We start from the raw sequence: 23679 nt of genomic DNA, 5'->3' as shown, positions 1-23679 counted from the left end.
ACCCCCACGGCCTCTGGCCTCCATAAAGCTCCCCCCCCCCCCCCCCCCAATAAGCCATCCGCATTTGAGGTCATAATACCCTCACTGACACTGCTAGCATGGGGATTCGAGCCTGTCAGGTGTAAAAACACGATATTTTTTCTACATGTGATTTCTATGGCATTCATGCAGTACAGGAGATACATCGATGGCGACAACTACGATTGTGTTACACCTGATCCCATGGAATAATACATGCAGCTCGATAGGCAAAAAATCCCAACTTACTTTGTGATCTGACTCCAATTTTTTTTTCTTTTGCAAACTGCGCTTTCTTCTTATACGAAGCAAAATGCGTAGTCTTGGTTTAATCCTCCTTACACACTCCACATTCAAAGATACCAGCACTTCCTGTAGCATATGACATAATATACAGGGTGAATCACCTAAAACTTGCACCGCAAATACTGCAGAAATGGAAAGCGCTATTGATTTGCGGTTTTAACAGAATGGATTGGTAGTCAAGGGCTCGTGTTGTTAGCCAATAATCAGACTGTGAGAATACTTAGAAAGTGTATTTTCTGTGCAAATATACACTTTTATAAATGAAATAATGTTTATTGACATTAACAAACTAAAGGTAGATTAAATAACAACGACTATCGTGTTTGCAGCAGGATTCTAGCGCGAATCGTTTACGAGATATCTTATTTTGGAAAGCTTCCACACTGACACTTGTTTGTACCATTCAACCTGCGTAATTCGTCGGTAAGATGTTGTTATGTTTGCCTTCCTTAGTGAACCGCGACTTGCTAGTCAGTTAGTGTGTGACAGTCCAAGCAGTAGATAGTGAGTGAACGACGGGATTTACCAATACAGAAAAAGCTTACATGCTCATGGAGTATGGAGAGAATAGGAAGAATGCAGTTCGGTCTTGTATGGCGTATGCGGAAAGATATCCCAATAGACATCAACCATCTAGGCAAATATTTATAAGCCTCTTCAACCAGTTGCTTGAAAGTTGTAGTTTAACTTCTAGATAACGAAAAATATGGAAACAAGTGACGACAGAAGAGAGGGAAATTAATGTTCTTGCTGCCGTTGCAGTTACCGGGAGAGCAGTGTGCTGACTCCACGCTCCTCCTATCCGCATCCTCCACTGAGGATGACACGGCGGTCGGATACCGCAGATGTGTCATGTACCCTGTTTAGTGATGAAGCCATATTTACCAATCACGGCTCTGTAAACCGCCGAGACATGCACTATTGGTCTCTTGACAATCCCCATTGATTTCGTCGCTTGGAACATCAAAGGCCATCGAGTGTAAACGTTTGGTGTGGGATAGTGAACCATCACTTCATAGGCCCGTTTGTCATAGATGGAACACTGAACGCGCATAAGTATCGCAGCCCTCTAACAGACCATCTTTCACGGATGCTAGAAGATGTTCCTCTGTAGACTAGGAGGAACCTGTGGTACCAACATGATGGCTGTCCAGCCCATAATGCACGAAGAGCTACAGCATGTCTTCACGAATTGTTTCCAAATCGCTGGAATGGGCGCAGAAGAACTGTACCTTGGTCGGTCCATTCCCCGGATATGATACCTGTAGACTTTTTTCCTATGGAGAAAGCTGAAAGACGCTGTTTACAAGCACATGCCAACTACACCCGATGATATGCACCGCCGTATTACTCGAGCCTTTTCAGACATCTCCACTGAAATGCTATCTCGTGTGCAGCAGTCGTTCCATACCAGATTGGAAGCGTGTATTGCCGCTGCCGGTGATCATTTCGAACACATCTTCTGATGGTCAGCTGTTTCGCTACTGCTCACAATCCACATAACTAGTGTATGCACTTGTCTTGATCTTTAGACTCTGCTAACACAGGTAATGTACAGGTGTCGGTGTGATAACTTTTCAAAATACAATATTTCGTAAAAGACTCGCACTAGAGTCCTGTAACAAATACAAGTGACATTCCAATTTACCCTGTTTTTATGAAACTTCCTGGCAGATTAAAACTGTGTGCCGGACCGAGACGCGAACTCAGGACCTTTCCCTTTCGCAGGCAAGTGCAAGAACACTAGCAAAGGTCCCGAGTTCGAGTCTCGGTCCGGCACACAGTTTTAATCTCCCAGGAAGTTTCATAATGTTCTAATGTGTGTGAAATCTTATGGGACTTAACTGCTAATGTCATCAGTTCCTAAGCTTACACACTACTTAACCTACATTACCCTAAGGACAAACACACACACCCATGCCCGAGGGAGGACTCGAACCTCCGCCGGGACCAGCCGCACAGTCCATGACTGCAGCGCCTAAGACCGCTCGGCTAATCCCGCGCGAAGTTTCATATCAGCGCACTCTCCGCTGTAGAGTGAAAATTTCATTCTACCCTACTTTTAGTTTGTTAATGTCAGTAGGCATTATTCCATTTAAAAAAAGTCTATTTCTGCTCTTTCTAAGTGGTATTTCAATCCCTTTCCCTTTATGGGCTAATAGTACGAGACCCTGACTACCAATCCATTCTGTGAAAAGCGCATATCAACAGCACTTTCCATTTGCGGTGCAAGTACCCTAGAGGACAAGAACTATAGAGGAAGACAGAGATTGGAATACATTGAGTAAATAACAGAGTACGTAAGTTGCAAGTGCTACTCTAAGATGAAGAGGTTAGCACAGGAAAGGATTCGTGGCGGGCCGCATCAAACCAGTTTGAAGACTGATGACCAAGTATATATATATATATATATATATATATATATATATATATATATATATGACCAAAAATATAAATGCACATTTTTTTTTTTGGTCATTAGTCTTCAAACTGGTTTGATGCGGCCCGCCACGAATTACTTTCCTGAGCTAACCTCTTCATCTCAGAGTAGCACTGGCAACCTACGTCCTCAATTATTTACTCGATGTGTCCCAATCTCTGTCTTCCTCTACAGTTTTTGTCCTCTACAGCTCCCGCCAGTACCATGGAAGTCATTCCCTCATGTCTTAACAGATGTCCTATAATCCTGTCCCTTCTCCTTATCAGTGCTATCCACACACTCCTTTCCTCCGATTCTGCGCAGAACCTCCTCATTCCATACCTTATCAGTGCACCTAATTTTCAACATTCATCTGTAGCACCACATCTCAAATGCTTCGATTCTCTTCTATTCCGGTTTTCCCAAAGTCATTGTTTCACTACAACACAATTCGCTACTCCAGACGTACATTCTCAGAAATTTCTTCCTCAAATTAAGGCCAATATTTGATATTAGTAGACTTCTCTTGGCCAGGAATGCCCTTTTTGCCATTGCCAGTCTGCTTTTGATGTCCTCCTTGCTCCGTCCGTCATCGGTTATCTTACTGCCGAGGTAGCAGAACTCCTTATCTTCATCTACTTCGTGACCATCGATCCTGATGTTAAGTTTCTCGCTGTTCTCATTTCTACTACTACTAATTACCTTCGTCTTTCTCCGACTTACTCTCAATCCATACTCCGTACTCATTAGACTGTTCATTACGTTCAGCAAATCATGTAATTCTTCTTCACTTTCACTCCGGATAGCAATGTCATCAGCGAATAGTGTCACTGATATCTTTTCACCTTGAATTTTAATTCCACTCCTGAACCTTACTTTTATTTCCATCATTGCTTCCTCGACGTACAGATTGAACAGTAGAGGCGAAAGGCTACATCATTGTCTTACACCATTTTTAATAGAAGCACTTCGTTCTTGGTCGTCCACTCTTATTATTCCCTCTTGACTGTTGTACATATTGTGTATGACCCGCCTCTCCTTATAGCTTACTCCTACTTTTTTCAGAATTTCGAACATCTTGCACCATTTTACATTGTCGAACGCTTTTTTTTCTAGCTCGACAAATCCTATGAACGTGTTTTGATTTTTCTTATGTCTTGCTTCCACTATTAACCGCAACGTCAGAACTACCTCTCTCGTGCCTTTAGCTTTCCTAAAGGCAAAGTGATCGTCATCTAACGCATGCTCCATTTTCTTTTCCATTCTACTGTATATTATTTTTAAAAGCAACTTTGATGCATGAGCTGATAAGCTGATTGTGCGATAATTCTCGCACTTGTCAGCTTTTGCCGTTTTCGGAATTGTGTGGAGGATGCTTTTCCGAAAGTCATATGGTGTGTCGCCTGACTCATAAATTCTACACACCAAAGTGAATAGTCGTTTTGTTGCCACTTCCCCAAATGATTTCAGAAATTCTAATGAAATGTTATCTATCCCTTCTGCCTTATTTGATCTTAAGTCCTCCAAAGCTCTTTAAAATTCTGATTCTAGTACTGGATCCCCGATCTCTTCTAAATCAACTCCTGTTTCTTCTTCTATCACATCAGACACATCTTTCCCCTCATAGAGGCTTTCAATGTATTCTTCCCACCTACTCGCTCTCTCCACTGCATTCAACAGTGGAATTCCCGCTGCACTCTTAACGTTATCACCCTTGCTTTTAATGTCACCGAAGGTTGTTTTGACTTTCCTCTATGTTGAGTCTGTCCTTCCGATTGTCATTTGTTTTTCGATGTCTTCACATTTTACCTGCAACCATTTCGTCTTAGTTTCCCTGCACTTCCTATTTATTTCATTCCTCAGCTACTTGTATTTCTGTATTCCTGAGTTTCCCGGAACATTTTTGTTCTTCCTCCTTTCATTGATCAATTGAAGTATTTCTTCTGTTACCCATGGTTTCTTCGGAGTTATCTTCTTTGTAGTTATGTTTTCCTTCCAACTTCTGTGATGGCCCTTTTTAGATATGTTCATTCTTCTTCAACTGTACTGCCTACTGAGCTATTTCTTATTGCTGTATCTATAGCTCTAGAGAACTTCAACTGTATCTCGTTACTCCTTAGTACTTCCGTATACCACTTCTGTCGTATTGATTCCTCTTGACTAATGACTTAAATTTCAGCCTACTGTTCATCACTACTATATTGTGATCTGAGTCTGTATCTGCTCCTGGGTATGCCTAGCAATTCAGTATCTGATTTCGGAACCTCTGTCTGACCATGATGTATTCTAGCCGAAATCTTCTCGTATCACCTGCCCTTTTCCAAGTATACCTCCTCCTCTTGTGATTCTTGAACAGAGTATTCGCTATTACTAACTGAAACTTGTTACAGAACTCAATTAGTTTTTTTCCTCTCATTCTCTGTCCCAAGCCCTTATTCTCCTGTAACCTTTTCTTCTACTCCTTCTCCTACAACTGCGTTCCATTCCCCCATGACTATTAGATTTTCATCCCCTTTTACATACTGTATTATCCTTTCAATATTCTCGTACACTTTATCTCTTCATCTTCAGCTTGCAATGTCGGCATGTATACCAGAACTATCTTTGTCGGCGTTGGTTTGCTGTCGATTCTGATAAGAACAACCCTGTCACTTAACTGTTCACAGTAACACGCTCTCTGCCCTACCTCCCTATTCACAACGAATCCTACTCCCGTTATATCATTTTCTGCTTCTGTTGATATTACCCTATACTCATCTGATCAGAAATGCTTGTCTTCTTTGCACTTCACTTCACTGACTCCTATCTAGATTGAGTCTTTGCATTTCCGTTTTCAAATTTTCTAGTTTCCCTATCACGTTCAAACTTCTGACATTCCACGCATCGACTCGTAGAACGTTTTCCTTTCGTTGATTATTCAATATTTTTCTCATTGTAACCTCCCCCTTGGCAGTCCCCTCCCGGAGATCCGAATATACGCGCACCCAATGTGGGCCTTATCCGTTCGGGGGTGACGATGCGTATCACACTTGGGGGTTTGCAGTAAGTATCGCTTTACTGCGCAATGGTGGACCTAGCTGTCTAGTCACAATTTAAGACGGAGATATCGCGTACCTATACCTTGTCAAACACTTAGAACAAAGATGATACAAGTATTATATGTTTTATATTTAAGCTGGACAAGTACATTTTTCTCAATCCAGGATATTGTTCTCCACAATACCGTTAGATACAGGTATTGATGAATTAGGACTGGTTCGCATGAATGGTGTTATTCTTCAGGTCTCAGGGAGAAGAAACAATGTATCAAGCAGACTGAAGCCATTCCTCATTAAAGAAATTTCTCCTTTACGTGCACTTAATGTGTTACGTACACACAAAACGAAACTGAGAATGGAAAAAGTTAAAGTCAAATAATGAGAAATGCAGTACTTGAGTAATCAGTTGCCACAGTGGAAGAATACATACAGTTATTGAGAAAAGAACAGGCCATTGACGTATCCACGTATCGTTTACAAAGTTTTTTACTCACAGTTTATGAAAGAGCTTGGGTATGACTGGGAAACACAAAATGACAATATTTTCTGAAACAGCAATGGAAAGTGGCCACAAGTTGGAATGCTTGAAGAAAATCGTGTATTCGAGGACGTTTACTCTGTCAGTTAACATCCATTCCCATTTGGATCGGCTTAAAAAAATATGGTTACATCGTATCGAAATGTGGTGGAGTGAACATTGCGCATCTAGCAACAGAAGAGCTGCTTACAGAGTTTAAAACTGACGGGATAACTACGTTTAAAGTTGATCTGCGGATGTTGTAAGCTTGAAGTCCTATACAGAAATTTCGCAAAAATCTGGAGAAAGACAGTTGGCCACATACATCCAAGAAGATGTGGAATGCTTTAACAATAGCGTAAAACAGGAAATAAAAGCAAAAATTAAAATGACCGAGTGCTCTATGCTAGAACTACAAGGAGAGCATATAACTGTTAAGGCCTTAAAAGAAATAGTTAATAGCAAAAAAATAGATATAAAATAGACTTCAAGAACATACCTTCTTTGTTTTCAACAAATTAATGGTTGGATTCAGATATAGATTTAAATTACAAGTTACAAATTGAGCAGGATGTTACTCGAAGTAGTTTGAATAACATCCTGCATCGGACAAACATATGGAAAGACTAGTTTTCTGTGTGTAAATCTACGAGTACATGTTTCAGTCAATAAGACTTACGTACAATAATGTTTGTTTTGTTATTCGCTACCCTACTAAAAATCTTAAGCACATTTTTTTGTCTGTCTTCTTGGATAATGATTCATAAGCAGTCAAATGTGGGTACCTGGGTGACCTTGAAAAACAGCCACAACTTGGTAACTGAAAGTATAGTAACCCATGTTTCTTTCCTATATAAAGAGATTGCACTGAACAATTAATATAGTATGTTTTATAGCAGCTCTTAGATAGAATGCCGTTCTGCATTCATGTCTGATACGACCATAGAGCACTCAGATCCTCACCTCGTGTTTTGTACAATACTTCCATGTCTTGTCGCAACAGAACTTTTCCCACACAAGCTCAAGCAGCACTTTCACTCCAATGGAGAGCCATCGACAGAAGAAGCAGTAACTTCGGGTGCGCAGAAGGGAAGTGTGTTAGTATCGTTGCTGCTCATGACGTAGGTTAATGACCTCACAGACATTATTAACAGTAAAGTCAGAATTTTTGTAGGTGCTGCAGTTACCAATAGTTAACTACTGTCTGAAAAGAACTGCGTAAATGTTCAATCAGAAACGGTACATTTCCAGAGATCGGTTTCTCTTCATAATATTATGTGTATCGTGTATTGAACCGGGGACCTAGAAACGACGGAGAGACTTCGTCCCCGCCGTATCAGGCCACAGCAGTCCACCCACCCAACCGCCGCCTAACACCGAACCCAGGATTTTTGTGCGGTTCGGCCCCCAGTGGACATCCCCCCGCCCAGGAACGTCCCATACCAGACGAGTGTACCCCAAATGTTTGCGTGGTAGAGTAATTATGGTGTATGCATACGTGGAGACAACGTTTGCACAGCAATCGCCAAAGTAGTGTAATTGAGGCTGAATAAGGGGAACCAGCCCGCATTCGCCGAGGCAGATGGAAAACAGCCTAAAAACCATCTACAGGCTGGCCGGCACACCGGACCTCGACACAAATCCGCCGGGCGGATTCGTGCAGGAGACCGGCACGCCTTCCTGCTCGGGAAGCAGCGCGTTAGGTCGCGCGGCTAGCTGGGCAGGCTAAATGTTGTGTACTCACTCCCCGCCATAAGTCCTAGAAGTTTGTTTTCCGGACACCCTGTATACTTTCCTTACATCATTGCTTACCCGCGTCACCAGCAGGCGGCATTCAGTCTCGCTGTGGGCAGCGATCATAATGTTTTGACTCATCGGTATATCAAACTTAACAATAACTGTGAATAAAAATTAACCAACTGACATAGAATCAGAGTAAGTTCGTGGTAATGCAGGACACCACAAAACTGCAACATACAAACCCACGGCAGCGACATTCCCTTTCCTCGTCCGTAGGTTACAGACAAGCGTATTCTTGGGACTAACACCGTAGTTGGTGGTGTGAGAGATGAGAAAAGACAGCTTGACCGAATGGCGCCGAAACTCAATTTAGTGGCCGAACTGAAGTGCGAGGCCAGTAGCAGCCTGCCACCGGTACGTTAAACTCGGGCACGTGTAGAAAGTAGTTAATGAGCCTTCTAGTACATTCTGCGCCGGTAGAGGTGCAATGGGGACGCTGTGCAGGTAAACAATGTTGAATAGATTTATTCTAATATTAAAGAGATTGAAGTCTGCTCCAGCGAGTGTTAATTTACACACAAACGAAAGTTCGTTTGGTAGTCTTAATGACGCAACAGTTAGTGTAACGCCGAAGTCTAGAGAGAGAAAAATCACTGCCATAAACTCGCAAGGATTGGAAGGAAAACCTTCATAGGCTGCTGATGGACAGTGACGATAATATCTAAACACAGGTTCGTCATCCAGAACCGATCAGCAGATGTGAACCGAAAAAATGAATATTTGTTGCACTCGAAGGAACATAATGCCACCCTGGCTGCAGCAGACAAAACTGTGCATTCGACTGGTACTATGCGCTGAAGTTTGCATGACTGTGGTATATAAGGTGTCACAAACCTTTGGAGTCAAAACTATACAGGTAGCAGATGATCCCAAACTGAGTACTTCAGGGTAAGAGGCAATAATAGGAAATTAATATGTCAGGTACTGTGGAATATTGTATGACATGTGCGTGTGAGTACGTTTAAGTAAACTGATTTTGTTTCATCGCGCACAGCTGCCTGCTGGGCCTTGTCTTCAAAAACTCTACTCATTTGTCTGGGATGTGGTCATAATGGAGTGCAGCACTCATTATCTTTCATTACTAGGGGTCTAGGGGCAACGTCTTTCATTAGTAATCATAACGTCCTTCGTCGCGTGTTCGAACCCCGTCACTGCTTAAATTTTGAATAAAAATCATCAGCAATCGCGGCCGAAGACTTCCGACATAAGAAGTCACCCTCATTCTACCAACAACCTTGTGGCCTGTAACTGAAAAAGTGTCATGGTGACCTCTCCATTGCCAAAAGATTCCGGATTAGTTCCCCATTCAGATCTGCGGGAAAGGGCTTTCAAGGGGAAGGTTACCATGAGAAAAATATTCAACAGTCAACGAAACAATAGCGTTCTACGAATCGGGGCATGGAATGTCAGAAGTTCGAGCGTGGCAGGGAAGCTAGAAAATCTGAAAATGGAAATGCTAAGGCCTAATGTAGATTAGTGGGTATCACTGAAGTGAAAGGGAAAGAAGACAAGGATTTCTGGTCAGATGAGCATAGGGTAATATCAACAGAAGCAGAAAATGGTATAACGAGAGTATGATTTGTTATGAATAAGTAGGTTGGACAGAAAGTGAGTTACTGTAACCAGTTCAGTGACAGGGTTGTTCTCATTAGAATCGAGAGCGAGCCACCATCGACAATAATAGTTCACTTACACATGCCGAATATGAGCAGATAGAGGAAGTGTGTGAGGATACCGAACGAGCAATTCAGTAGGTAAAGGGAGATGAAAATCTAATAGTCCTGGAGGTTGGATGCAGTTGTAGGGGAAGGAGGAGAAGATAAGGTTACGGGGGGTCAGTACCATCACTTATTAATTTATGTGGTATATATCTGTCAACTGCTGTAGAAAACATTCCACAACTTTTCTACACGTAAATGATCAGATCGGAAGGAGTGGAGACTGTCTCTTAAAAGGGCGTTAAGAGCATTTTTATCGGCTTTTTTAAAACAAATATACTTTGCGTTTCTTTTTGATGGTTGTAGGTGTATTCAGCCTATCAGCAACTGCCTTGTGGTCGCTAATCCCTGTATTCGTCATAATACTCACTATTTGTCCAGGATTATTTGTTGCTGAAAGGTCAAGTATGCTTTCGCAACCATTTACGCTTCGAGTGGGCTTGTGAACTAATTGCTCGAAATAATTTTCTGAGAAAGCATTCAGTGCAGTTTCGGATGACGTTTTATGCCTGCCGCCGGCTTTAAACGTCTAATTTTTGCAGCATATCGAGGATAGATTGAAGTCACCACCGACTATTACTGTGTGAACGGGGTACTTATTTGAGATGAGAATCAAGTTTTCTTTGAACTGTTCAGTAAATGGCTAAAATGGTTCAAATGACTCTGAGCACTATGGGACGTAACATCTATGGTCATCAGTTCCCTAGAACTTAGAACTAACCTAAGGACATCACACAACACCCAGTCATCACGAGGCAGAGAAAATCCCTGACCCCGCCGGGAATCGAACCCGGGAACCCGGGCGTGGGAAGCGAGAACGCTACCGCACGACCACGAGTTGCGGACAAATGGTTGAAATGGCTCTGAGCACTATGGGACTTAACTTCTGTGGGCGTCAGTCCCCTAGAACTTAGAACTACTTAAACCTAACTAACCTAAGGACATCTCGGCTATCCTGGCGGGTCCTCAGGCAGGATTCGAACCTGCGACCGTAGCGGTCGCGCGGTTCCAGACTGTAGCGCCTAGAACCGCTCGGCCACTCCGGCCGGCATCTGTTCAGTAACTATATCTTCTGAGTCGGGGGGTCGGTAAAACGATCCAATCAATAGTTTAGTCCGATTGTCAGGTATAACCTCTATCCATACTATTTCACACGAACTATCTACTTCAGTTCCGCTACAAGGCAAACTACCTCTGACAGCAATAAATACTCCACCACTCACTGTATTTAATCTATCCTTTCCGAACACTGTTAGATCGTTTGAAAAAATTTCGGCTGAACTTACTTCCGGCTTTAGCCAGCTGTCTGTACCTACAACTATTTGAGCTTCAGTGCTTTCTATTAGGGCTTGGAGCTCTGGTTCTTTCCCAACACAGCTACGACAATTTACAACTACAATACCAATCGTTTCTACAACTACCTTACTGTGTTTTACCAGCCCTCTTTTAGACGGACGCCCCTTCTGTGGTCCCATGAGACCCTCTAACAATCTTAAAAAAACGCACAGTCCCTTCCACACAGCCCCCGCTACCCGTGTGGCCGCCTCTTGTGTGTAGGACTCCTGACCTATTAAGCGGAGTATCAAAGATAGTTATTAATTTAAGGAAGAAATTTCTGAGAATGTGCGTTTGGAACATAGCATTGTTTGGCAGTGATACATAGTCTGTGGAAGAACCGGAACAGAATAGAAACATTTGAGACGTTGTGGCACAGAAGAATGTTGTAAATTAGGTGGACTGCTAAGGTAAAACATGAGGTTTCCCGCAGAATCGGAGAGGAAAGGAATGTATGGAAAACACTGACAAAAAGAAGGGGCAGGATGGTAGTACATCTGTTAAGATATCAGGAAATAACTCGCTTTATACAAGGAGCTATAGAGGGTAAAACCCGTGGAGAAAGACAGAAACTGGGATGAGTCCAGTATATACTTAAGGACATAGGTTGCAAGTGCAAGAGCCTGAATGAAAAGGTTGACACCGGAGGGGAATTCGTGACATGCAGCATCAAACCAGTCGAAAGACTGATGGCTCTAAAAACAAGTTGTCGACGGTGTAGCGTTCAACAAGCTGTAACAACGTAAATTTAGTAGCCAGCGCCATAAGATTTATGAATGTAAAATTGTATCTAGTCACTAGTATATAATATAATGTACTATAGATACTATAATGCAAACTGCCAGAAAACTGTCAAAATATCTGTTGCCATTATATTCATGTATATAGCGCACTCTCTCATAATTATTTTTGCTTTGTTTCGTCTTTACAATATTTAACAGAATTTGAGAACAAACATATTTCGTTTGTGAGACAGTGCATGTGGTGCTATATAGTCTCTGTATATTCAAGGCTTAGGAAAGCGTTAAATATTGCTTATTATGCGATGAAATATGGACTTCTTCAAAATCATCGTGACAGTCTTTGGATTAGTTTCATATTCGTGGATATGTAGGCAAAAGGGACAACCATCAATACAGAGGCATATGTGAAGACTCTCAACAGACTCAAAAACCATTTCTGGCGTGTTCGGTCTGACAAGGTTCCAAAAGGAACCTTGCTCCACCATTACAATATTCGCCCCCACAGAAGTCTCTGAAGCCGAAAACACACCCCCAAATTGAGTTCGACATTTTCTCATTCACCCCATAGTGCAGAACAGGTGCCATCAGCAGATCTCCACCTGTTTGAATCCCTCCAGGCTTCTCTATGTGGTTCAAACTTTTAAGAAGGTGAGAGCATAATTCGTGCAGTGAAAGCATGACTGTGAACGCAGGAGAAGAGCTTTGACGAACAGGGAATATATGCTCTTACACAGTGCTCACCTAGGTACATAGAGCATGACAGAGCCCGTGTAGAAAAATAAAACATGTAAAACTAATGGGGGCATTTGCTGCCCCTCTCCCCCTTCCGAACACAGAGTTTTTATTCATTACTGCATTCTGTTACACTTGTAGAAGTGATTCCCGTGATTCCGGTAGACCTCTCCTTTAAATAATTGTACCAGTACAGTTCTTGTGATATGCTACACCTCGGAACTGATTGACTCATTTATATCAAAAATACCACTTTTAGAGTCTTGTATAAATTTCTACTGACGGACATGGACACTCAATATGCGTGAATATTCGATTACATAGTTTTGGTGTTTCGTTGACCTTACTTGTATATGTCTCTGATGACTTCGGTGACGTGTTTCTTGCCGAGAATGGCGTCCTTCATGTTCCCAAACGGCACCGAAGGCTCCAGGCAGGGCACTCCCAGACTCTGCCAGTATCCATAGTTCCACGACAGGTACTTCCACAGGAGCCACGCCGTCAGAACAACGAGGGCACCGGTAGTACACCAGTCCATAGACATAGCGCTCGCTATCTACCAGAAACTGGAAAATAACAGAACAACATAAGTATTATCAGTCATTCTTCTTTCATTATAGTTGATAGTGAGAAGGGCTAGCCCACCCAATACGCATCGCTAGCAGTTCGGTGAACAGTTGAGGAAAAGCTGATTTTTAGGGAGCAGTTCCTTACCATACAAGTCACAAAAACCTCTCGTCGAACCCCTAACACATTCTAGCTGTATATCTCATCTGCCAAACCATTCCAGGAGGCAGTAATGGAAACCTCTGTGCGAGCTCGAATCTCTCTAATTTTACTTTCTATTGAGGCTTACCAGGAATCGTTCTTCAAATAAACCATCCGCGACTAGAACAGGAAAAGGCGGAAGCAACAATCACGCACAAAGTTTCCTCTGGCACACACCGTAAAGTGGTTTACAAATCAAATGGTTCAAATAGCTCTGAGCACTATGGGACTTAACATCTGAGGTCATCAGTCCCCTAGAACTTAGAACTAATTAAACCTAACTAACCTAAGGACATCACACACAACCATGCCCGAGGCAGGATTCAAACCTGCGACCGTAGCGGTCGCGCGGTTCCAGACTGAAGCGCCTAGAACCGCTCGGCCACTGCGGCCGGCAGTGGTTTACAGTCGGCACATGTAGAGGTAGAGATCTGGAGAAAGGACTGGCTAGAGCAACAGTCGAACACCCTCTCTATCGAGGCAGATGAGCACAGCGCAGGCAACATGCGGTCTTGCGTTATCTTGCCAGAATATAGCGTTATGAAGACCTCAAAAAAGTAGACTGTTCGAGAGTACAGTGCACAGAAGTACAGCGAAGCAGACACACAGTCTCGTACTTTGTCAGAAAGCGTGAGAAAATCAAAGTACATCTCTCATACTTCAAAGAAATGTTGGAATTGTCAAGATATTATAAGCTAGCACAAACAGTCCAAAAGAACAAATAAGTGAGTAATCCATACACAACAGCAAAGTCAATATATCTTATAACAAATTCAGCGGAACAAACAGCTTAATAAACTTTAGCGAAGTGTCTTGGCCATGGCTAGCGCCATCCTTAAGTAGCAAGGGGTATCGCACATGTCATACCACGTGGCTTCAGCACACAGAGGTCTCAGCACAGAGAGCACAAACCACTGTTGCCATGAGTCGCCTCCAGCTTCTTCATTTCCTCGTCACTCGCTGTGTGAGACACCAAGCCTCTCATTCGTGTAACTGACGTGTAGGGCTGGTAATGTCCAAGGCATTACTTGCCTGCTTGAACCAGGCGTGGGGGGAGGGGGGGGGGGGCATTGGACTGGGAGGACAAGGATCAGCCTCCCTGGGAGCCTACACCTTAACAAATCTCAGCTTCCACTTTGTCCTGTGTAGTTCTTCGCTGCATGGATGGGGTTCGTATTGGCATGAGGTAGAAGGCAGAGGAGACTGCCAATGCCAGCTAGGACGCTATGTAATGAGGTGGCAGCTTTGGTGGATGGTGGTTGGGCATCCGCTGTGTCATAATTTTCCGGAGGAGGTGGGGGGATGGTGGTCTCTCAGATGACATGGGGGGATGGTGGTCTCTCATATGACATGGCCGGATCTGCTGGGGATCAAATAGTCCCGCCAGCTGCTATCTCAAACATTTGATGCCCCCTGTTTCCAATGACAGTTCCTGGAGTCCATAAAGCGAAAAGTATGAGGCCCAGCAAAGGGAGCCCAGAAGGTCTCGGAGCCTTATAATGTGCCGTGCCTGCACCCTTCTAGCAGCCATTCTGGGCTATTGTCATTGTCAGGGGTGGGCCGCTATGTCACAAGGAAGTTCCTGAATGTGCCCCCTGCTGTTGTTGTTGTTGTGGTCTTCAGTCCTGAGACTGGTTTGATGCAGCTCTCCATGCTACTCTATCCTGTGCAAGCTTCTTCATCTCCCAGTACCTACTGCAGCCTACATCCTTCTGAATCTGCTTAGTGTATTCATCTCTTGGTCTCCCTCTACAATTTTTACCCTCCACGCTGCCCTCCAATACTAAATTGGTGATCCCTCGATGTCTCAGAACATGCCCTGCCAACCGATCCCTTCTTCTAGTCAAGTTGTGCCACAAGTTCCTCTTCTCTCCAATTCTATTCAATACCTCCTCATTAGTTATGTGATCTACCCATCTAATCTTCAGCATTCTTCTGTAGCACCACATTTCGAAAGCTTCTATTCTCTTCTTGTCTAAACTATTTACCGTCCACGTTTCGCTTCCATACATGGCTACACTCCATACAAATACTTTCGGAAATGACTTCCTGACACTTAAATCTACACTCGATGTTAACAAATTTTTCTTCTTTAGAAACGCTTTCTTTGCCATTGCCAGTCTACATTTTATATCCTCTCTACTTCGACCATCATCAGTTATTTTGCTCCCCAAATAGCAAAACTCCTTTACTACTTTAAGCGTCTCATTTTCTAATCTAATTCCCTCAGCATCACCCGACTTAATTCGACTACATTCCATTATCCTAGTTTTGCTTTTGTTGATGTTCATCTTATATCCTCCTTTCAAGACACTGTCCATTCCGTTCAACTGCTCTTCCAAGTCCTTTGCTGTCTCTCACAGAATTACAATGTCATCGGCGAACCTCAAAGTTTTTGTTTCTTCTCCATGGATTTTAATTCCTCCTCCACACTTTTCTTTTGTTTCCTTTATTGCTTGCTCAATCTACAGATTGAATAACATCGGGGATAGGCTACAACCCTGTCTCACTCCCTTCCCAACCACTGCTTCCCTTTCATGTCCCTCGACTCTCATAACTGCCATCTGCTTTCTGAACAAATTGTAAATAACCTTTCGCTCCCTGTATTTTACGCCTGCCACCTTCAGAATTTGAAAGAGACTATTCCAATCAACATTGTCAAAAGCTTTCTCTAAGTCTACAAATGCTAGAAATGTAGGTTTGCCTTTCCTTAATCTTTCTTCTAAGATGAGTCGTAGGGTCATTATTGCCTCACGTGTTCCAACATTTCTACAGAATCGAAACTGACCTTCCCCGAGGTCGGCTTCTATCAATTTTTCCATTCGTCTGTAAAGAATTCGTGTTAGTATTTTGCAGCTGTGACTTATTAAACTGATAGTTCCGTAATTTTCACATCTGTCAACACCTGCTTTCTTTGGGATTGGAATTATTATATTCTTCTTGAAGCCTGAGGGTATTTTGCCTGTCTCGTACATCTTGCTCACCAGATGGTATAGTTTTGTCAGGACTGGCTCTCCCAAGGCTGTCAGTAGTTCTAATGGAATGTTGTCCACTCTGGGGGCCTTGTTTCGACTCAGGTCTTTCAGTACTCTGTCAAACTCTTCACGCAGTATCATATCTCCCATTTCATCTTCATCTACATCCTCTTCCATTTCCATAATATTGTCCTCAAGTACATCGCCCTTGTATAGACCCTCTATATACTCCTTCCACCTTTCTGCTTTCCCTTCTTTGCTTAGAACTGGGTTTCCATCTGAGCTCTTGATATTCATACAAGTCGTTCTCTTTTCTCCAAAGGTCTCTTTAACTATCGTGTAGGTAGTATCTATCTTACCCCTAGTGAGATAAGCCTCTACATCCTTACATTTGTCCTCTAGCCATCCCTGCTTAGCCATTTTGCACTTCCTGTCGATCTCATTTTTGAGACGTTTGTATTCCTTTTTGCCTGCTTCATTTACTGCATTTTTATATTTTCTCCTTTCATCAGTTAAATTCAATATTTCTTCTGTTACCCAAGGGTTTCTACTAGCCCTCGTTTTTTTACCTATTTGATCCTCTGCTGCCTTCACTATTTTATCCCCCTGCTGTAGTCACCCATTATTGTATCGGCCGTTAAAAATTGAATTTTTCTCGAATTGCTTTGTTTTTCGGAAATCCTGCTCATCCAAAACAACTTCCTGGAGCCTAGTGGCACTACACCGTGCGAATCACTCCTTAATGTATTTGTTCACGGTTTAACTGGTTTATCTTACACACTAGACGCACGCACCTCATGACAGCTCTACACTGGCAACAGCTTTCTGTCGCCGAAGGTTAACTTTGGTGTGATGTTCAGTTGGAACGTTTACTTTCAGACTCTTGTTGCATCCTTCACCCACTTCATGCTCATCGTGTGCATCAGACTTCGGCTGTGCTGTAAACAGGTCGCTGTGCAGGTCATCTGCTTGCCTTGCAATTACTCATTACTTGCCCTCGAGCTGCTTCCCGAACTTCTGGCGTTTCACTCTTCAACAGATTCAGTCCTCTCGACTTAATTTCCCACTCTATGAACTCGTCTCCTCTTCCTTTTCATCTGTTCACAATGCTTCTGGGGAAACATTTGATCTATACCGTTTCTGCCATAACATTTTCGGCACAACTGTCAATAATTTCTTGTGTATTCCCCGTAGTATCTAAAACAATAACATTATCTGCAGTTCCTATTTGGACGATGTAAAAATCACCAGCATATTCACTTCGTGCATCTGGCCCAGGCTCTATGGCCTCGGCACAACATGCATCGTCGCCCAAAGGGGGAGATACTACTCCACTTAAATCACCCATGTTGCTATCCCCACACTCAGTCACTTCAGTAGAGCCCACACTCGATCCTGCTACCTCAGACTCCACAGTTCCACTGCATATCGAAGCTGGTACTTGTACATTATTCTCTTTAACGTCAACAACGTGATTATTATGTGCATCGCGTGAATTTCCACGAATTTGTATTATGCCATCATCTACAACTGCTTTTATTTTCCCACTAAAGAAACCATCCACCCATCTGCTACGTTCTTACCTACTCCTTTGAGGACCGAATGGTTCAAGTACATTAACGGTAATTAGCAGGAACTGGTAAACTATCCACAAGCCTGCTCTTCTCCCTTTCAGCTTCCTCCTTGTCCCTCCCCTCTGCTTCTTCTGTTTCACTTCTCTCCATAATTAACATAATCCGCACATCTTGAGGCCCTTTTTCCATTACCCAGTCCTCCTGCTTTCTCCGCATCTTCTCCCTATACTCCGGAAGTTTGTAATAAGCTGCTTCCTTCACCTCAGCATCAACTAATCTCCTAGATCGCTTTTTCTTCTCCGCTAGCCTCTTAAAGTTCTCGATACCTATCCTGTGGTAGCACATTGCATTACCGAAAACCCTGCTCTTGTGGTGGTGACCACTATATGATTACCTCTTGTCAGTTACACAACCATAAACGAGAAAACAGAAACCACTTAAACATACCACTATCCTAACACTTAAATACTGAGCCATATTCCTTGCTCTGCGCGAAACAGACTCAAATCACGAGAACACTTAATAACAACACTGTCATATTACTTCTTATAGTCACTTAACAACTCTCGCTGAGAGGCTGCTCATAACCGCTACTACACATCGAAACAACACCAAACTTAGCTACACCTCCTGAATCACCATAACAACAATAAGCGATGAGCCATACCTCTTGTTCATGATACCCATATTGCCCGTAGTAACCAACTGAAAACTAACACATTTATATACGAAATGTACACGCAGTTGCAAAGAGCTGTATAAGGGAATGACGACAAAGAAAATTAGTGCTAGATCGGGACTCGAACCTGGATTTCCACCTTTAAGCGACCTGTTGCCCTAACCGCTTTGGCTGTCCGCGTACGACTCACACCCTAACCCAAACTTTTGTATGTCGTCGTTCCTGCATCACAACCTGTACGAGTACATACATTATGTAATTCCCATACAGGGGAGGGCATTTTAATTGAAAGTTGCTGCCTGGTATTGGCGGATAAATGCTACACTGCAGTGCCTGTGCCGTTGTAAAGAACGATCTTCTTAACACCACAGGCACTGAAATATCGAACTTATATTCACGCTTCCTCCAAATACCATCTGCGTCCACCTGCCACACACTGAACTTAACAAGTATTTCTCTACCCCTGATAAAACCCACTCATTTGCCATGACATCGCAGTCGAACAAAAATAAAATAAAAAGATTGCACTCATTCCACAATGCGTCGACGAAACTGCACCCACGCAGCGGTAGAATCATTTTCTTCATCCACAGATGTCGGTTGTAGGCATTGTTACTACCACCACTGTCACCAAATGGTGCGGTGACGGGCTCAACGATCCCCTGCTGACACCACTCTGAAGAATGGCGCCTCCTTCGTTGGTGAGAGAAGACTGCTGACACAGGGATTTGACACGTTGTTCTATGGCAGGAGTCGGGCGGCGGCTGGCGCTGTTCTGTTAAAGTCCTGGGAAGTGAATTCAGTGCTGCCAGCAGCAGGTGCGGACGGCAGGTTGATGGTGATATGGCACGAAATTCCGTGAGGAACTTAAGTACTGGCGGCAAGAAGCGCATCCCCGTCTTGAACTCAGGTCTGTTGTCGGCGATCCCCAGTCGTCTCTGCTGTCCAGTGTGAGCCTGGCATCGTGGTGGTGCTGGACTCCAGCGACGACAAGTGCTTCTGTCTCAAAATTCAGACATATTTATATCGCTCCGAGGCGCATTTGTGTCACTAAAACCTGGCACGTAGTCACGTCGCCTGTAACAAGAGATTTGTCCTGGTGTGGTGACATCGACCCACCTGCTTCGGTCATTTTTCTCCTGAGCACAGCTAACCTCATCTCGCAATCCCCTTACATGTATCTTATTCTGACCCACATGTCGCAACACTGTGGTTATTGGCCTGCAGCTGCTAATCAATACTACTTCTTATTACTTTTGCTAAAAAGCTCGATACACAGTGATCAGGTATTAAACGCCGCTACAGCGGCAGAAATCGTTGAGTGCAGATGACACGAATTGTGGGCCGTTGTCTGATCTTGCACCTTAAACTGCAAAAATTGTGGAAAGGGCCCAGATCAGAGATTTGTAGCTGTTTCTTCTGGAGACGTAAGAGACAGTACCCACTACCAGCAACCAAATTGCCATCTGAAATACAGCACGATTTTCCTTCCTTGGTCCTTAGCAGAAGGAGGGGAGCAGCGTGCTTGATACTTGGAACAGACATGGCATGACTAGATTACATGTTCGTTGTCAACGTCTGTTCATCACAAGTGAACGTAAAGCTAAACCAACATCTTCGTATAAGACACATCCTAGTGCAATAGGTGGATCAACTGGAGAATATAGGGTCAGAGGCTGGAATGGATGATGACGATTTATTTTGTTTGCTTGGTGGTCATGAAGAGTATGCTATCCATGACACTGAAACGATGGTTGTACAGATAACATGCTTGTACTCCTCTCGTCTGACAAAGCAAAATTTGTTCTCTTTCCTGACACTTTGGGTATAGTGTATGAATCTAATGGTCCAAAACTGACACAGACAAGAAAAGCTACTAAATCGATACTTGACAGATTATGAATAAATGAAGAAACAGTCATATAAGAGCCATACCAACTAAATTATAGAGGTGCATTAAATGGTACAATAATTCAGGTAGTCACACTATCTCCTAAATCAGATTTGATGATCCAACAACATTCATTGATTTAGAAAAACACAAGATAAACTAGGTCGCCAGGAGCGAAAAATGCGCTTGGATAGGATAATTACGTAGAATTCTCCAAGGCAAGAAATGACACAGCATTAATAATGAACAACACACAACCTAACATTTATCTGAAATCTCTGGAAGTAAGACTGTGGTGGTTGTTGTTACGGCATAAAGTGAAGCGCCGGCACGCCATTCGGCAACGAGAGAGTGGAGAGGCCTGTGAAGAAGACGTCAGGCAATTGCACGCTGACCGACCCCTCTCCAGGATGACAACGCGACGGCAGCGGCCTCTATGCGAAGATGACATAAGTGCCTCGCCGACTGGTGGCGGCCCACTTCTGCAGCAGCATCAAGATTAGGCACTTCAAGACCAGCTACTTGGAAATTGTTCATACAGAAGAACATCGTTTATTTTGTCCGTCGCCCTCTGCTTGCGACACATCTGTTTAACACAAAGTTAAGCATTGTCATGTACTTTTCGTAATAAAACTCATTAATACGATGTGCCTGAATTGTTGTCTAGCGATCCGAGAAGCTGGTTTCCTAGAAACCCCATCTTTGATAACTAGGCAGGATTCAACAGTTAAGGAAACAAACACAGTTACCTCTGTCATGACTCAATGACTCATATTCTCTCGACCTTAACTATTAAGATGCGTGATTACTCGACTCAAACAGTACAAGGTGAAAGGGCAAAAGGTAATTAACTACGCGCCTAAACTCTGTGGTCTGCAGGAATACATATTACTGTTAATCTAGCCCCACATTGCCTAATCTGAAATCTAACCATCCTACCGCACTTTGCTGTCTCAAGCTTCACACACCGAGCGAGGTGGCGCAGTGGTTAGCACACTGGACTCGCATTCGGGAGGACGACGGTTCAATCCCGTCTCCGGCCATCCTGATTTAGGTTTTCCGTGATTTCCCTAAATCGTTTCAGACAAATTCCGGGATGGTTCCTTTGAAAGGGCACGGCCGATTTCCTTCCCACTCCTTCCCTAACCCGAGCTTGCGCTCCGTCTCTAATGACCTCGTTGTCGACGGGACGTTAAACACTAACCACCACCACCACCAAGCTTCACACTACACGCTGTTCTCACCGCGGCTGGTTCGATGATTGCAATCGCAGGCGACGTGATGCTGCTGAATGTCACGCCCTCACTGGCTGCTACCCAAGGATGCCTGCACAAACCATTAACGCTAATGGTCAAAGTCCACTGCAGCGCCCAGTGCAGGATGGAAAAATTGTATCCCGAATCAAGGCAAGCTACCGCTCACTACCTGACTCTGAATAAGAGCAAGTTCACTCTACAAACCAGACTATACTCTTAAGACTTCTATCGCAGAATAAGATACCGCCTGAAGCAAATGCATGACCAAACTTACCCCTCCAGCTTCTCATGGCAGGTCCTCCCCCACATGAATGTAAGTCAGAAGACAAACATCTAACTTGAAGCGTTCTGTGCTTTCATGAGAGTCTGGAAAAGATATTACCTGCTTCCGCATTCTTCAGCTACCGCTTTCCTCGGCATCATTTTTTTTTAGCAAAAGAAGTTTTCAGGGGGGAACCTTCAGCCAGCTCAGCGCCGCTGAAGGGACAGCTTTGTCAGCCAGAGGTTCTACCTGCATTAGTCACTCCTCGTTTCTAAAGAAAACATATTCTCTTGCGAGTCTGTAGAACATGAGCGATGCGACGTCCCGTGCCGTCTTCAGACACAAAGGGGCACCACAGCTCCCCAGTAAGTGTCCCAATCAGAGGGTGCCATCCCATGCGCTCAGCCTGTCATGATCCCCCACAGGAAGCCCATCGTAAATTCCTCTCTTCCCGCCAGCATGTGACAACACAACTTCTGACGAACGCTGGCCTGCTGCCGACTGTACCACATGCATACACTAATACTCACCAATGTGTTTTTTGTGCTATCGTGTATCGATACCATCGCACAGACGTCTGAAAGTTGGCAACGGAATTGTAAGTTTCCATCAGACGCCAATGTGGGATCCGGCGACCCGCTGAGCCACATCCCCAGTGGCTCTGCCCTCCGCGATATAGAACGGTCAGTGGCAGCAACACAGCCCACTCGCACTTGGAGCCTCTTAGCTATGACATCATTGTTTGTACTTAATTTAGAAGCCTCATCCTTGTTGACATTGTGATAGCTGGACTCTGTTTCTTACTGCATTATTTGTAATGCGTCTTTGTACACTTGGAGAAATACATGTTAAGTAAATCGTCTGTTTGTTGTGTTAACTTGTTCGCTAATCATTTCTGCTCGTACGAAGACAGTTGCTGCATCACTCTGTAGCCAACCTCAACTCACCGTTGTGTACGAATTCGAGCAAAACAGTTTTTCTTCACTATGACGTCAGAAACTCGGAACACTCGACTTTGACGTTCGAATATGTAGTCCATCCGGCCACAACTTTAGGTATGAAAACAGTCCAATAGTGAGTACTGATTATCTGGAAATGTTTCAATAGCAGGTCTGTAGCATCGTGGACAAGGACCTTTCAAGATTTTTGAGGAAGGAAAGAACAAGACGTTAGTGAAACTTCAGTCAATGATTATCGGATAGCTACCTACCTTACTGATCAATGTCACTGTTCACGGACGTAGTTATTAACATTTATTTTTAGCAAAAAGTATTTTCTGGCATCCCTTCAGCCAGCTCAGCGCCGCAAAAAGGTTTAAAAAATTTGTCAAGAGCGAGTAGGACTCACTGACTAAGGGTCCCGTACAAATTTAATATTACATATATAGTTCATCCATCCTGAGTATCGACAATTCCAAGGTCGCATCAAAATCTCTACAGTAGTTCCTATGATTAGCTAGTACACACAAACACAAGCGAGTGGGGGGCTTCAGTTTACGTATGTAGAGAGTGAAGTTTTAATAAAACATATTTTATTTACTTACTAAAACGTGACTACATCTAACATTTTATGTTTGCATGCAGTAATGTTCCTCTATTATGCTTTTGACGGATGATGAATGTAATGTACGTTCAAATGGCAAAACATA

General features: G+C 43.4%; 1 protein-coding gene across 1 annotated transcript in view; it reads right to left on the bottom strand.

The window, feature by feature from the left end:
* Positions 1–13186, bottom strand: part of LOC124622495 (probable cytochrome P450 6a20) — a 100698-nt gene extending 87512 nt beyond the window's left edge. Inside the window, exon 1 of the mRNA XM_047148208.1 lies at positions 12974–13186. Coding sequence (XP_047004164.1) covers positions 12974–13170 — 197 coding nt within the window. The 5' untranslated portion in view covers positions 13171–13186. The remainder of the gene's footprint in view (positions 1–12973) is intronic.
* Between the last annotated feature and the right edge of the window lie 10493 nt (positions 13187–23679).

The sequence above is a fragment of the Schistocerca americana genome, chromosome 7 (assembly GCF_021461395.2).
Source record: "Schistocerca americana isolate TAMUIC-IGC-003095 chromosome 7, iqSchAmer2.1, whole genome shotgun sequence".
NCBI classification, from domain to species: Eukaryota; Metazoa; Arthropoda; class Insecta; order Orthoptera; family Acrididae; genus Schistocerca; species Schistocerca americana.
This window is presented reverse-complemented; position numbering and strand designations above follow the sequence as displayed.